At 39.2% G+C, this 14,922-nt stretch overlaps 1 protein-coding gene across 1 annotated transcript; it reads left to right on the top strand.

Annotated features, from left to right (window-relative positions):
- The first annotated feature begins 345 nt into the window (after positions 1 to 345).
- LOC102468218 (phosphatidylinositol N-acetylglucosaminyltransferase subunit Y-like) lies at positions 346 to 14,380 on the top strand. Its single transcript, XM_014586050.1, is given in 5 exon segments — positions 346 to 426; positions 10,480 to 10,612; positions 14,224 to 14,320; positions 14,322 to 14,342; positions 14,344 to 14,380. Coding segments are annotated over 5 exon segments (369 nt in total).
- Positions 14,381 to 14,922: the final 542 nt, after the last annotated feature.

Below are 14,922 nucleotides of genomic sequence, written 5' to 3'. Positions count from 1 at the left end.
TGAAATACAATAAACGCTTTGAACACAAGAAATGCAAATATAAACCCTAATTAATTTTCTTTGAGTTTCACTTTACCGGAGTTGGAAAACATCGACTACTTAGTGCACAGTGCAAAGACAGGCTGCTATCTTTGAGAGTTTCTGTGGGACATATTTCCTGTAAAGCAATCTGGCAGTGGGTGCTGCATCCATTGAGGTTCAGGACGAAAGCCATTACAGGAATGAAGAAGAATGATATGGAGAAATAATGCTGAGGCTTACCCCACAGGTGGCAGTCTGGGGGAGTGAACATCGAGAAGGTTCTTTTCAGGTATCCAGTAATGCAGGATCACAAGGAGGTCACCAATGACAGCTCAGCTCCCTGCAACACTGAAGTGGGTGGTTCTCCGGAGGACACCTGGGGACTCTGCTAACCTCTCTGCTGACGTACGAAGTTCTCAGGAAGATGTCCAAAGGCACAGGAAAAGCCATGGCTAAGTTTACCTGTGGGTTTGCCCTAGCTGCTCCCAGAGAACAATGGTTTCTCCTTTTCCATTCCACGTGAGGATCTCTCATTAGCAGACTCTAAACAGAACCATATACCAAATGAATCTGGGAAATGTGCTTTCTGGGCATTAAGCCCTTTTATTATGTGGGAGAACTTACAAGGGTGGGGATGAGAAGTATAGATTCAGCACCTATATTAATATTTTACATACATCTGCCTCATCGATTCCTCTTCCAGGAATATAAAATGAGAAATCAATAGATCAGAGTACATGATGCATATGGAAGGATGTTTAACGCTGCATTGTTTATAACAGAGAAATGATGGTCTCTGTCTAAATCTCCCTTGAGAGAGGATTAGTAGGTAAACACTGATATATTTACACAGCAGACATATGGGGCACGTTGCTAGAGTTTACCAATTTTCGATTTTTCTCATCTTCCTTGGGACACAGAGAGGCTTTATGTCTTAGTCTTTTTGAAGTTAGGTAGCACCACGTGACTACGAGTCAGTGAAGGAGGAACAAAGAAGTGTTTGATTGGTTAGCTGGTTTGATTTGGTTTGTTTTGAGGAGATTTTTTTGCTGTGCAGCACATGCTCTCACTGAAGAGTCAAAGACAAAGAGAAAGTGAGAATTCACCCTCCAGAGAGGGTGGCCATGCCACAGTCCCTTCTCCTTCATCCTCCTCTAAGGATTTTGGGCATGTACGCACACACACCCGGAATTAGTTTCAAGTTGCCAGGTCCAGGACTCAAACCATGATCGGCCATGTGGGAGTCCAGTGCCTTAACCACTACGCCTCCAGACCAAAGTGTTTTTTACTTCTAGACTGAGGCTATGAAAGCTTCTGTGTCATGTTCTAGAACTCCTCTCTTATCTCAATGACCAGAAGTCTCCCATTGGTATGAGTGCCGTAAGACAGAAAGGCACGGATCTGAGTCACTATTTTGGAATCCTGGTCCCACAGACAACTGTTTGAGTGAGAAATAATCCTTTCTTCATTAAGCTACTGGATTGTAAGTGTTAACTTGTTATTCCAGAATAACCTTCCCTATTCTGACTAATACAATGTATTACCCATTAAAAGATTGACTTTTCTGTTCATCAAAGTAGGAAAATGCATATAATGTATCATTTTGAGCATATTGTTTTATAAATGTTTTCAGGAAACATTTTGACTGATGGGATGAATAGATAAAAACAGGTTACAAATAGTCTATATTATAATTCTATTTACATAAAGTGATATGATTATACATATGGTATGTGCATGAAATACCTAGAGAAAGATGAACATAAAGATACTCACTAGAATACTAATCATGATTATCTGGGATGGTGGGTTTCTGAGATTTTTGTTTTATTCTATATACTCATTCATATATTGATTTATGTTTGTAAAATGCTATTATCTTAATGAATGATAAAATACATGTACATTAATACTAACAATTAGAACAATGTAAATGCTAGCTATCATTAATATTACTTTATTGTCAGTAAACAAAAATATTTTAAATAGATTCCACAAAAATTGAAACTCACTAGTATATGTTCATTTCATCATAAATAGGTGAACTTGGGTGACATCATAGATATGACATCATACGCATATGGACTCAGGTGACAGATCCTATCGGGTCTCTGGGCTCCATCTTCAATAGTTTTGTGGCCTTGGCAAATTTACCTCTTTTTAATTTTTTTTTTGGGGGGGGGAAGATTTTTGCTATAGGGTGCATGTGCTCGCTGGAAAGAAGCGAGAAACAGAGACACAGAAAGTGAGAAATCGCCCTTCCCCCCAAGGGAGATGGCCACACTGCAATACCTCTTCCTCCATTCTCCTCTGGATATTTTGGGCATACACACACACATGCTCAGTGTGTTTTAAGTCACTGATCTGAGACTCAAACCATGGTCAACTACATGGGAGTTCAGTGACATAACCATTATGCCATCTGCTGGTCCCCAAATTTCCCTCTTAAAATTTAGTTGCAGCTATTCAGACAGGCTCTGAACTCTTAAGTACCTGGAATTCAATTCACATCTCTTCCTTTAGCAGCAGTATAATTTCAAGGAAATTATTTAAATGCATTGGGCCTCAGTTTTGTCATCTGTAGAATGGAGATATAATGCCTCCATCTAAGGGAGGACCAAATGAGATATGTTGTGTCATGGAATAATATAATGTAGAGTGAAGGAAGCCAGCTGGGGTGGGGTGACAGCACAGTTATAGGCAATATTGAGGTCACATAAAATGGTCCCAGATTAACATTCTGGGATCTCCATAGGCATGCCCATAATCCTGTCTACCTGAGGCTGGAGGTGGACCATGGCATGAAGACCCTGTTTCTATCTCTTTCTATCTCTGTCCCCTTCTGTCTGTCTGTCTCTCTGTCTCTCTCATGGAAGAAATAGACTTAAACAAAATGAATTTTAAAAATTTTACCTCAGAAAACAGACTGTCATTATTCAAACCTCAGGTCTGCCATTGGCTAACTGTGTGACTCTGGAAAATTCTCTTCAATTTTCTGTGGCTTCATTTCCTCATCTAAAAAGATGAAGATGATACTAATAGCTCCCATTTAGAAAATTCTTACGAAGAGTGAATAAGTTGATTTTCATTGAGTTCTTAGAAGAATTCTTGGCATATTTAAGTATTTATAAATAAAGGTAAATAAATGCCAGGCCAACAGGTGGCTTGGGGGTTCAAGTCCTGAATGTGGCAGCTTGAAAAACACAGCTTAAGTGTGTGCCCAAAAAAATCCTAAGAGGAGAATGGAAGTAAAGGGATTGTGGTGTTATCATCTCCTCTGGAGGTGATTCTCTCTAGCAAGTGCACACACCATACAGCAAAAAAAAAAGATAACTAAATGTTACATATGATATGTTTGACAAAGCGCTCTGCACATCGTAAATACTCTGTAGACTTCAGTTATTATGCATCAGCTCAGACTCATACAGAGCAAGTACAGTATAAAGAAAACTAGAATTATTTTGTGAAGGGAAATTAAAATGCTTAAGATGAACATCCTTATTCTTTGAGGATGCTATGTAAAAAGCGGATGCCACAGACAAGTCCGTCCCCTCTCTCTCTCTAATATCTCACAGTATCACATTACAAAGGGCACCCAAGGCAGCAAGATGAGTATTGTATCTGTCTCTCATTAGCCATTACTACATTTTTAGGGCAAAATGTCATGGCAAATGTATGTAGATGTGAAGAAAGGCTATCAGAAATGCCCAGAGGAATTTTTTTTCCAAGTTTTTGACAAAGGGCATGTACACTTGCTGGAGAGAGATGGAAAGTGGGAAAGTGAAATGACCCCCTGGGAGGATGGCTACACCACAATCCCTTCTTCTTCATTGTCTCACCAGGATTTGGGGCAAGCAAGCACACATACCCAGCATGATTTTTAAGCCATCTGGTCTGGGATTCAAACAATGGTTGTCCATGTGGAAATCCAACACCTTAACCACTATGTCACCTACTGGCTCCCTAAAGGAACAGTTTTTAAATTGAGAACCATAGACCACCCCTGCTCTCCCACCTGTCCCCGCCACACACACACACACACACACACACACACAGGGTTCCTCAGGTTGCTCAGGAGCCACTGAAAAGTGAGAGGGTTGCTAATAATAAGGGCTTCTGAGCCCCATGCTGCTTCTCCTACAGTATTTCCAATTCTGCATAGTGACCGTTCATATACATCATGCTGATTTGTTGGAAACTGAATGTAATGATATCGCTTGTGTTTTGGGGGGGGATTTTTTTGGGGTTTTATTTGTTTTGTTTTGTTTGTTTGTTTGTTTGTTTTGCCAGCAAGCACATGTGCTCACCAGTGACCAGAAGAGAGAAAGAGAAGGAGAAAGTATCTCCCAATGGACTGTGGCCACACCTTATCCCCTCTCCTCCATCTCTCCATTCCATCAGCAGGATTCTGGGTACACATGCCCACTAACCCAGTACGTTTATCAAGCCATCAGGTTTCAAATTTGGACCCCACCATCAATCATATAGGGTCAGGTTCCCTTAGCCACTATGCCACAGTTCTGGACCAATGTTATCACCTACTACAAAATTAAATAAAGTGAGCCTGGATAGTTATGTAGTAATAAAACACAATGCATGTGCCCATGATCCTGGACTGGCTGAAACTAGGAGTGGGTCAAGGTCACAGGACCTTGTTGAAGGTGCTATCTTTCTGTCTCTGTATCTCTCATTCATAGGAGAGATAAACCATTTTTTATTTTTGTAATTAAACAAGGGTGTTTTTTTTCTCTCAAATGATCTTATTTCAAAAACCAAAAATGCATTAGTGCCTCACCTCAGGAGAGTAGCCATGCCCAAATTCTTAGGTCTACACTCCCAAGCTGCAGGGGGAAAAAAGATCTCCTGCTATCCATTCTTCCATCCATCTTCCCAAGAGCCAGGACCAGGAGAAACCCTAACAATAACTCCTAACAAGGTCTCCTAAAAAGATATTTGAAACTTGAAGCTCTAGGAAGATATTAAAACTTATTTCTAGTTGGATCACCTAAACAGGAAAGAGATGGAACCTTTGTGTCTTGAAGATTAGCAAGAGACACTCCCAGGTTTCTGAGAGATTGAATACCCTCAGTTTTGATAATGATGATGGTGGACAGTCTTCGTAAAACACAGTCCCTCTGAGGCAAGCTAACTGCCATCAGGGCCTGGCAACATGGTATTTATCAGGACTCAGTGTTAAGCACAGAGCCTTGGTAGCCTCTGCAAAGATGTTTAGTGGCTGAGAGGGACTAAAGGGAAGTGGAACAGCCAGAAACTATCCTCGCCTGATGGTTCGTGACTCCATGGTGGGGAGCCAGGGCAGCAGTGACTATTATGGGCCGATGGCCGGCACCACAAGAGCTGCAGAGCCTTGCCACAGAGAGAGGCAGAAAAGGCAGAAGGATAGGTAGGCTTTCCATGAATGATGGTGAGAAGAGGCCGGGAGCATTTTTTATTCAATTTAAATAAATATATAAATATGACATTATTTATATCCCTAGAATCTTGTAGTAAATAAAAGCATCATGTTCAAAGATTGGAAATTTTTTTTCTTTTTTCTGTCATAGGGCAGGTGTACTCACTGGAGAAAGACAGAGACAAATAGTGAGAGGGAAAGTAAGAAATCAGCCCCTCAGGGGGAAGGCCATGCACACTCCCTTCTTTTCCAGTCTCCTCTTGGGATTTGGAGCATGCACACACATGCATATAGTATGTTTTTTAAGCCACCAGATCCAAAACTCAAACCTCACAGTTGGCCATGTGGAATCCAGCACCTTAACCAACATGCCACCTGCTGGCCCCAGTCTTCACTGTTTTTAAAAACAGAAAAGCACTAGTGTTGTACCTCACCATTTTCCCTAGTCAAGTTATTCTTTACCTATTTCAGGAAGGAGTCCATCGCAGCAATCCTTAGTTTTTACAGACTCACACCTGTGGGTAACACAAGCTTCACTTTGCTAAAGTCTAATGGCATGATGTGCGTGCCAGGTCTCTGCACTGAGGGAAAAGGAAAATCTAGAGAAATGGAAATATCAGAGTAGCGGCATCCACAGGGCATTGAATCCTATACCATAAGGTAGCTGAGTTCCAGTAAATGGATGAATAGTTTTTTTCCATCTTTCATCTTACTCCCCACTAAGACCCCCAGTCTTTTCAAAATAATGAAAATACACCAGGTCACAGCTGGAAAATATGGCAAACCTTGGATTTTTACCCTCTGATTATTTCCACCCCAGGAAAGAGCGACCATGAAAGTGCTGTGTCTAGCGGCTGAAATTGAGGCCCTGTAGGCTTTAAAATATTCCAAGGAAAATAAAGAGCTGATGGCGCAAGTCTAGAGATTAAACTCTCATTATCACTTTTCTCTGAGAGTTCAGAAAGAAATGTGGAACACAGTCACTGAAGCAGAGCCAAAAGTCACTCTCATTTTGGTACAAGCAACTCCTGCCGCCTTTTTTTTCTGTGCAATTTATCATGAAAGCATAGCTTCTATTCCAGAGCATAGGGGAAGCTGGGAGTCAATTTTATCCACTGCTTTTGAAGAGTATCCTGGTGACCATGGGACTTAAAACAAAGGGGGAAATAATCACATCCTGGGAAAACTAATATTCAGCAGCATAAAGGAAATAAGTCTCTCCATTATGGTCTAGAATTAATGAAGACTCCAGGCAGCCTGTAAGGCTGTCCTCTGATAAAAGGTATATTAAGTACCTCTCTAATAACAGAAATAAGGTGGGCGCCACTTCTCTAGCATAGTGGCCACTAGAAGTGGTCTTTCTTGATTGCTTCATCCTTTTTACTAAATTATTTCCATTCATAATGCAGTTCCATGGAGGGTAGGGCTGAAGTGAGAAATCAGATTTCTTTGGGGAAATATGTCGAGTTGGATATTTGTGTCACATTTGAAGTGGAATGAAATCCAAATGGATTAACAAGTGAAATGTAAGAAATAAATGAGGTCCAGAGAAAACAGAGGTTTTAGCAGATATTGCTAGAGAATGATTTCGTATGCATAAAAACAGAAAGCAGAAAGTAAAATTTTAATGAAATTATTACATACAAATTTAAATTTCCATATACCATAACACACTGTAAATAAAATTAATAGGTAAGTTTCGAACAGAAAACATTTACAGCATTTAACATAGACAAAAAGATAAGTATCCAGGATATATAATTAATATTTAAAAATCAATAAAGAAAATCTCCAGTAGACAAAGAATATAAATGCTAAACCCCCCAAAAAATTATCAATAAGTATATAAACAAAAATTCACCTTATAAATAATTGAGAAAGTACTGATATCATGAATAATATTTTCGACAAGTGGCGAAACTGTTTTTAAGCAACAAACTTCACACTGATGAAGCTTTTGTGAAACTGGTAGTAAAAAATGTGTAGTACCTTTTTAAAATAAATTGGATAATTTACTACTAACAGAAGATTAGTTATGATATTGGCAAAACAATGGGTCCTACCAAGAAACCCCAGACACACTTTCTGCCTTTGTAAACTCAATCAAGCCAGCCAAAAATTCCAGCATCACTACAGCACCACTACAAGAACATATTTTAGAGATTTTTGTTGGTTGGTTGGGAGGTTGGTTTTAGAGGCTTTTTTTGGTTTGTTTGTTTCTTTGTTTGTTTTGCTATGGGAGTGTGCTCTCACAGGAGACGAGAGAGAGAGAGACAGAGAAAGAGAGAGAGAAAAAGTGAGAAATCACCCCCTGGGGTGATGGCCACGCTGTAATCCCTTCTCCTCCATTGTCAAGATCTTGGGCATCCATGCATATGCGCCCGCGCGTGAGTTTAAGCCACCGAGTCCAGGCCTTGAACCGTGGTCGACCACATGGGAGTTCAGCAACATAGCCATTACGCTAACCGCTGGTCCCTGCCTAGTGTGAGTTTCAAGCCACTGGGTCCAGGACTTGAACTACAGTAGGCCATGTGAGGGTCCAGTGCCTTGACCACTATGCTACCTGCTAGCCCCCATATTTTTAGGGTTTTTTTTTTTTTAAGTTACTTCTTCCTCCACCTTCATGTGGCACTACTGCTTGAGGCTCGTGTAATAAGGGTTAGATCCCCATACTCTCAGTCCTGTGGAAAGTATGCAACGATGGCCAGTCTGAAGCACACCATCTTGTATGTCTGCTGTTACAGAAAATCTAGAGCCACTAAGCTTGATATCCCAGCCATAAAAGTTCACAACAGTGTATATTACATCTGCATATTCTTTGACTCAGTAATTCCACATTTAGCAATGTTACCTAATGAAATAAAGATGCAAGGAAATATATCCAGGACATTTATGGAAGCGCTTTTTATCAATGAGAAAACCTAGAAACAATTTTAGTGTTTTATACCTGAAAAATAGCTAAATATGGAAAATTCAAATGACAAAGCATTGGGACCAGCAGATGGCATAATGGTTATATCACTGGACTCCCATGTAGTCAACAGCATGGACCTGGTGATTTAAAACTCACATCGGGCATGTGTGCTTATTTGCCCAACATCCAGAGAAGAGAATGGTTGCTGATGTGGAGTTTAAAGCCACTGGGTCCAGGACTTGAACTACAGTAGGCCATGTGAGGGTCCAGTGCCTTGACCACTATGCTACCTGCTAGCCCCCATATTTTTAGGGTTTTTTTTTTTTTAAGTTACTTCTTCCTCCACCTTCATGTGGCACTACTGCTTGAGGCTCATGTAATAAGGGTTAGATCCCCATACACTCAGTCCTGTGGAAAGTATGCAACAATGGCCAGTCTGAAGCACACCATCTTGTATGTCTGCTGTTACAGAAAATCTAGAGCCACTAAGCTTGATATCCCAGCCATAAAAGTTCACAACAGTGCATATTACATCTGCATATTCTTTGACTCAGTAATTCCACATTTAGCAATGTTACCTAATGAAATAAAGATGCAAGGAAATATATCCAGGACATTTATGGAAGCGCTTTTTATCAATGAGAAAACCTAGAAACAATTTTAGTGTTTTATACCTGAAAAATAGCTAAATATGGAAAATTCAAATGACAAAGCATTGGGACCAGCAGATGGCATAATGGTTATATCACTGGACTCCCATGTAGTCAACAGCAGTTTGAGTCCTGGACCTGGTGATTTAAAACTCACATCGGGCATGTGTGCTTATTTGCCCAACATCCAGAGAAGAGAATGGAGAAGAGATTGCAGCATGACCATCCCCCCACCGGTGTTTGGGTGGGAGGGGGCAATTTCTCGCTTTCTGTCTCCCTGTCTCTCTGGTGAGTGCACATGCCCTATAGCAAAAAATCTCTCTTAAAAAAATTACAAAACACTAAATAGTTAAAAATAATATTTTTAAGATATTTTTAATGACATGTGAATGTATCCAAGATATTTTAAGTGAAAAAGGCTGAATAAGCAAGCTCAGTGGTACAGTGATAGAATATCATTCCATGCTGCTGGAACCTTGGTGGATCTGTACGTGCCAGACATGCGTGAGTTCTAGGAGGGCTGGGGGGAGATCACTGTGGAGGGTGCCTGTCTCTCTCTCTGTGTCATGAAAAAAAGAAACAAATAAAAACACCGAAATCACTTTCTATAAGTTTGATCTAAATTAAAAAAAAAAAAAAAAAAAAACAGGGCCAGAACACCACCACAATATTACAATATTACATTGGTTATCTCTGATACAAGAGATTAATGTTGTTGTTTCTTTCTCATTATAAACTCATAACCTAAAAATATATTTTATAACTAGAAAAATAGAACATGACTGTTAAAACGACGTAGGAGCATATGAAGCAGCAAGTTCCTCACACATTCCACTCTTTTTCACCACTCATTCAACCCAGAATGTATTGGTACTTGTTATTTCAGATATTTTCCTAGTTAGAGTCACATTTATTGGACTACAGAAAATGAAATTGCATTAAAGTCATATTCAGAACATATTTAGTAGACTAAGACTTGATTAAATGATAATTCAGAAATATATCATGGATAGTTTCCATGAAAGTACATATAGATATTTGTGATTATTTTTGATAGCAAGTTACATTTCTTTATTTGATTACTTGTTATTTCTTTAGCGTTTTGTAATTTTATTTTTCCAAAATGTTTAATAATTCTATAATGAGTATATATTACTTTTATGATTAGAAAAAATTATAAACTTTTTTTTAAAATTTGCTATAGGGCATGTGCACTCTCCAGAGAGAGACAGAGAGAAAGTGAAAAAGCACCAGCCAGGGAGGATGACCATGCCACAATCCCTTCTCATGCATTCTCCTCTCAGGATTTTGGGCATGCACGCACACAAGCCCAGTGTAATTTTTAAGTTACCAGGCCTGTGACTAGAACCATGGAGTCAGCCATGTGGAATGCAGCACCTTAACCACCACACCACCTGATGGTCCCTAATTATACAGTTTTAAATGCAGAGCAGGACAAATAGAAGCTGCTTGTGGGCCAGACACAGATCACAGGCTGCCAGTTTACAGTCTCTGCAGAGGGTATCCAGATCGCCGTGTCCTTCTTCTGGGAGACGTTCTTGTTTAATCTCTCCCTGCCAAGAATGAGTAAAGTTCTTCAATTTGTAAATCTCTGCCTTTTCTTTACTGCTTCTAGCCTCTTCTCTTTCTGGGAGAATTGTCTTTAAGACCTGGTTTATTGCTATTTTTTTGTCTTCCCTTGGTTTTCTTGACTCAAACTCAATTTCCATCCCAAGCACAGGACAATCTCCGTTTCTACCCCAGAATATCTGTCTTCTGGCATTTTTGCCAAATGATAGCCATTTTTTCTTTTTGTGAGCCAAAGCACTGTAAATTGTTTTATCTAATACTCTTTGAAACTCATTGATCTCCATTGGGCTTCTTTGATTTTACTTGAACTTGGGAATCCTTTGTGTTAATTTCCTTCCACATTTTAAGCTTAGACTTTCTCTTTGTCCATTTTTTTCCTTGGAAAAAGGTTTTAGGTTTCATGTTTCTCTAGGAAGCTATACCTTTGACTATGTAACCTCCCGGAAGCTCACTAATTCCCTCCTCCCAGGAGCTTGCAGCTCCATGTTGGGGATTCTTGACAGTAGCCAAGCTGAGTCCCACAGAGTGTCATTCAATATAGGCCTCCTGATCACCACTCGACCGATCTGTTGTGACTCTTGGGACAAAATATGGCATTGATCTATCCTAATCCTAAAATGTCACTTACATTCTAGTCTCTTTTGTGAACACACTGGGAATTGCTGTTAATTTTGATTCTGTAGTCTTTAGGAAGAAAGAAGCCCTGCTGTGCAAAATGGACTAGACTGAAACTTATACAGAATGAAGGTCTTTCCTATGATCTCATCCAGTTCATCCTTTCAAAGCTGTTTCCCTACTCCCAAAGCCATATAACTGACACAACCTAACATGTGTAAAACACACCACTGACGCCCACATTCAGATTTCTGCTACTCAGCTGAAAAGGCCTTCACACATAAACTTTTTAATGATTTCATGTCATGATGGGAGGGATACAAACAAACCCAAATTCAAAATTATATTTTTCCAATTGGTGAATGATGTATCATTTCAAATGATTGGGCTTGAAACTAAAGAGGATAGTAAGTAAATTAGTTATGTTTTCTGAACTATAAAGAATTAGAGGGCTAGCTAATGGCATGACAGTAACACAAAAGCCTATGATGTTGTACTCTCATGGGAAGGTCCCAGGTTCACACCCTGAGGCCTCCTTCTACATATTCAGCAGCATGTGTGCCCAGGATCCAGGCTAGCTCAGGCTGGGTGTAGATTGTCACATGAGAATCCTATTTGGGTGGGTGTTTCTCTCCCTCTCAGGAAAAGAAATAAGTAAACTTTTTTTTAAAAAAAAAGAACTAGAGATGAGTTACATTTATATTTCAATGCATTTTATAAGCATACAATAATAATAGCAATCAAAATACCATCAAATATACTTAAAGCTAGCCTACAGGAAACACAACTAACCAAAACCAAGCTTCCTGGAACACTTAGATGATAGGCAAGATGAAATAAAATGTACTATATGTGCATACCAATGAAATGATACTCTCTATAGTGTTAGAGCAAAGCAGAAGATACCAGAGTAAGATCAACAGTACTGGTGGAAGATGAAGAGATGAAGCAGTTGAAAAGCAACCAGAGAGAGGATGTAGAGTTCAGACTCAGAGGAACCTAGTGACCTTCTGAAGACTATCCTACCAATATTTGAGCCTGAAATGAAGTTTGAGTTTGGTAAACAGAAGTGTGTAAAATTGAAAATCCAAATGCTAACTCAGTGGCTCTGTAATGTATTTTTTAAAGCGTTTCCATGATCATATAAAAAGAAAATTGAAATTCACATCTTACTATCCTACATTAGTCTATTAGGCTAATACTAAAGTTTTCAAGAGCCTAAAAATGATAAGCCACAGAAATGTTTAATTTGCCTAGTTTCATTCATGATCATGCTGTTTAAACTATAGTGGCCAGCTATAATTACCTAATAAAACTATGATCAGTCCTAAATTACTAATAGTTCAGTGATTCAAATACTCTCCTCCCTGGACAAGTTGGACCTTTTACCGGAGAGCTCATCAAAACCCACCTGAAAAGGTTGTCGTGTCTTATTCTGAGACCCAGTACAGCTATTCCAATTTCCCCGGCACCACAGAAATAATCTCGAGTCCTGATTATCTGTGTTTCTCTTAGTGATTTTTGAATTCTTCCATTATTCTATCTGTATTTCCCAATGAGAGAGTAACAACATTTTAAATTTTTTTTTAAAAAAATCCATATATGAGAATAAATCAAAATAGTCAAGTATCAAATGAATGCTTCTCTTGAATCAACATGAAGCTCCCTCTCATTTAAGAGTGGCTCTGTTCCCAAAATCATGTTCATTCTAGCTTGGGGTTTATAGATTTCGTGTTTGGTATTCAAGGTTAACTTCTTAGTTGATTAGATGAAAGCTACTATTAGCAGCATTAACTGCCACTGTGAAAATGAGATGCTACACAGCATTTAGTTTTAAAAGTCAAGAACCTCTGAGTTAACTAGGTGATCTAATCTAGCTTCAAATTAACCACATTAAAATAAATTAAATGCTCTTTTCTCTTCATGTTGTAAAACATAAAAATGTCATACTCTGTAATTTGAGAATGACTGTTCTCATTTGATTCAAGAGATCGTGTGGTGTCTTTAATTCCTTTATCAATATTATCCCAGGCCAACAGATGGAAGATCAAGCCATTAAGGAGAAATGAACATGTGCTGTGATTATTGGGCTTTTTTTTTTTCCCCTCTAAAGTTTGCTTACTGAAAGCTGTTTTGCCATCTCCACCAGAGAGAGAAATGTTTAGAGCCAAGAAATGACAACGAAGAAATTAAAGGACTTAGAAAGATCCATGATATATTTATAGAGGCAGGTACAGAGGACAAATTCACCTCTCTTTTCTCAGCTTATTCCTCTACTGTAAGATTTTTATTCTAACAGACAAGTATCCAATAATCCTTTATTTTTTTTCTGATGTGGGGAAATTGTGACCTAGTTTTTTTGAGAGAGTCCGTCAACAAGCATTTATTAAACATATTATACGCTAAGCACATAGACCCTGCAGACATAGTGATGACAACAGAGAGTGGTGCTGGCCACTCTCTGTTGCATACTGTAGGAGAGCAGGTATTGAGGAAATGACTTCATTTCTAAAAGGAAAATGAGTTGGATTTCAGATCACAGCTCTAGAGATCAGACATGTTACCTGCAGCAGCTGCCAGGCCATGCAGAGTCTCAGCATCGCAGGACATGTGTGCACCTCCATGTGCAGTAGCCCATACCTGTAATAGTGGTAGATTTCCATGGCCCACACCCAGGCAAAATAGTGGAGAAGCAGCCCTATGTCTTCAGCCTAGTAGGTGCTGCTGGAGTTCCTGGTGTATGTGATCCAGTAGCCACTCAGATTTGGAGCGCTGACAAATGAATTCATCCATGAATTGTTGGGAATAGCCTATGCAATCGTTGATGGGATTCCTAACATACCACAGATGGCCAGGGTGATGTATTAAAATAAGAAGCAAGAAAATAAGAGTGAAAAAGAAATGGAGCATTAAGGTCATAATTTTTAAAAATCACATAACTACGTTTCCTTAATATATATCTTTGACAACAGGGTGGTGGGTGATAAATGGGAGAAGAATGTTTCTGTTTCTTTCTTCAGCAGGTCAGTTTCATGTAGCCTCTGTAGAAGAAAATTTCCCACAAGTCTGTGCTGGCACGACCAGCCTTTGCTTTTACAGCCTGCTTTTACCCATTACTTACTTATGTGTTCTTCCACCTTCACTTGGATGGCTATTACATTCTTTAGGCACAATTAATGCAACCAAGGCCAGATGCTATACAGCATGCATTAATGAGATGTCTTTGGCCTCTATCTCTGGAAGCTCAACTAGGCTGAAGCACTGGGCAGCCGTTTAGTTTGCAGGAAACATGCTTTGTCTTGTTTCTGATGGTCATAGGACTATGGCAAGCTTAAACTGCAGAAGCTTCGTTTATTGTACTCAGGTTCTGCCCTTATGTTTTGAAGGTTCTGACATAACTGCTGTAGTAGAAGAAGCATTTCCATCAAGAGTCTCGTTATTAACACTCCCAGTCATCATCTAATGAGTATTTCTTATCCCAGTCATCTAAAAGTTAGTCATTTGGAATTTCGATTTATTTATTTAATTTCAAGGTCTTTGGTAAAGTCACAGTGTTAGGGCAACTGAAATCATTCTAAAGGAGCTATGCTGAAATAGTTGTGGAGAAATGTATTCAAACTCATGTGATATAAAAAAATATAATAAGAATGGACATTTTGTGTACTTCGTAAAATTTTGAGTTTGTAAAATTACCCTCATTTCTTTGGCATCAAATGATT

This window comes from Tupaia chinensis, unplaced genomic scaffold (genome assembly GCF_000334495.1).
Source record: "Tupaia chinensis unplaced genomic scaffold, TupChi_1.0 Scaffold000017_1, whole genome shotgun sequence".
Lineage (NCBI taxonomy): Eukaryota > Metazoa > Chordata > Mammalia > Scandentia > Tupaiidae > Tupaia > Tupaia belangeri.
Note: the sequence above shows the minus strand (reverse complement) of the source record. Positions and strands in the feature narration are given on the sequence as shown.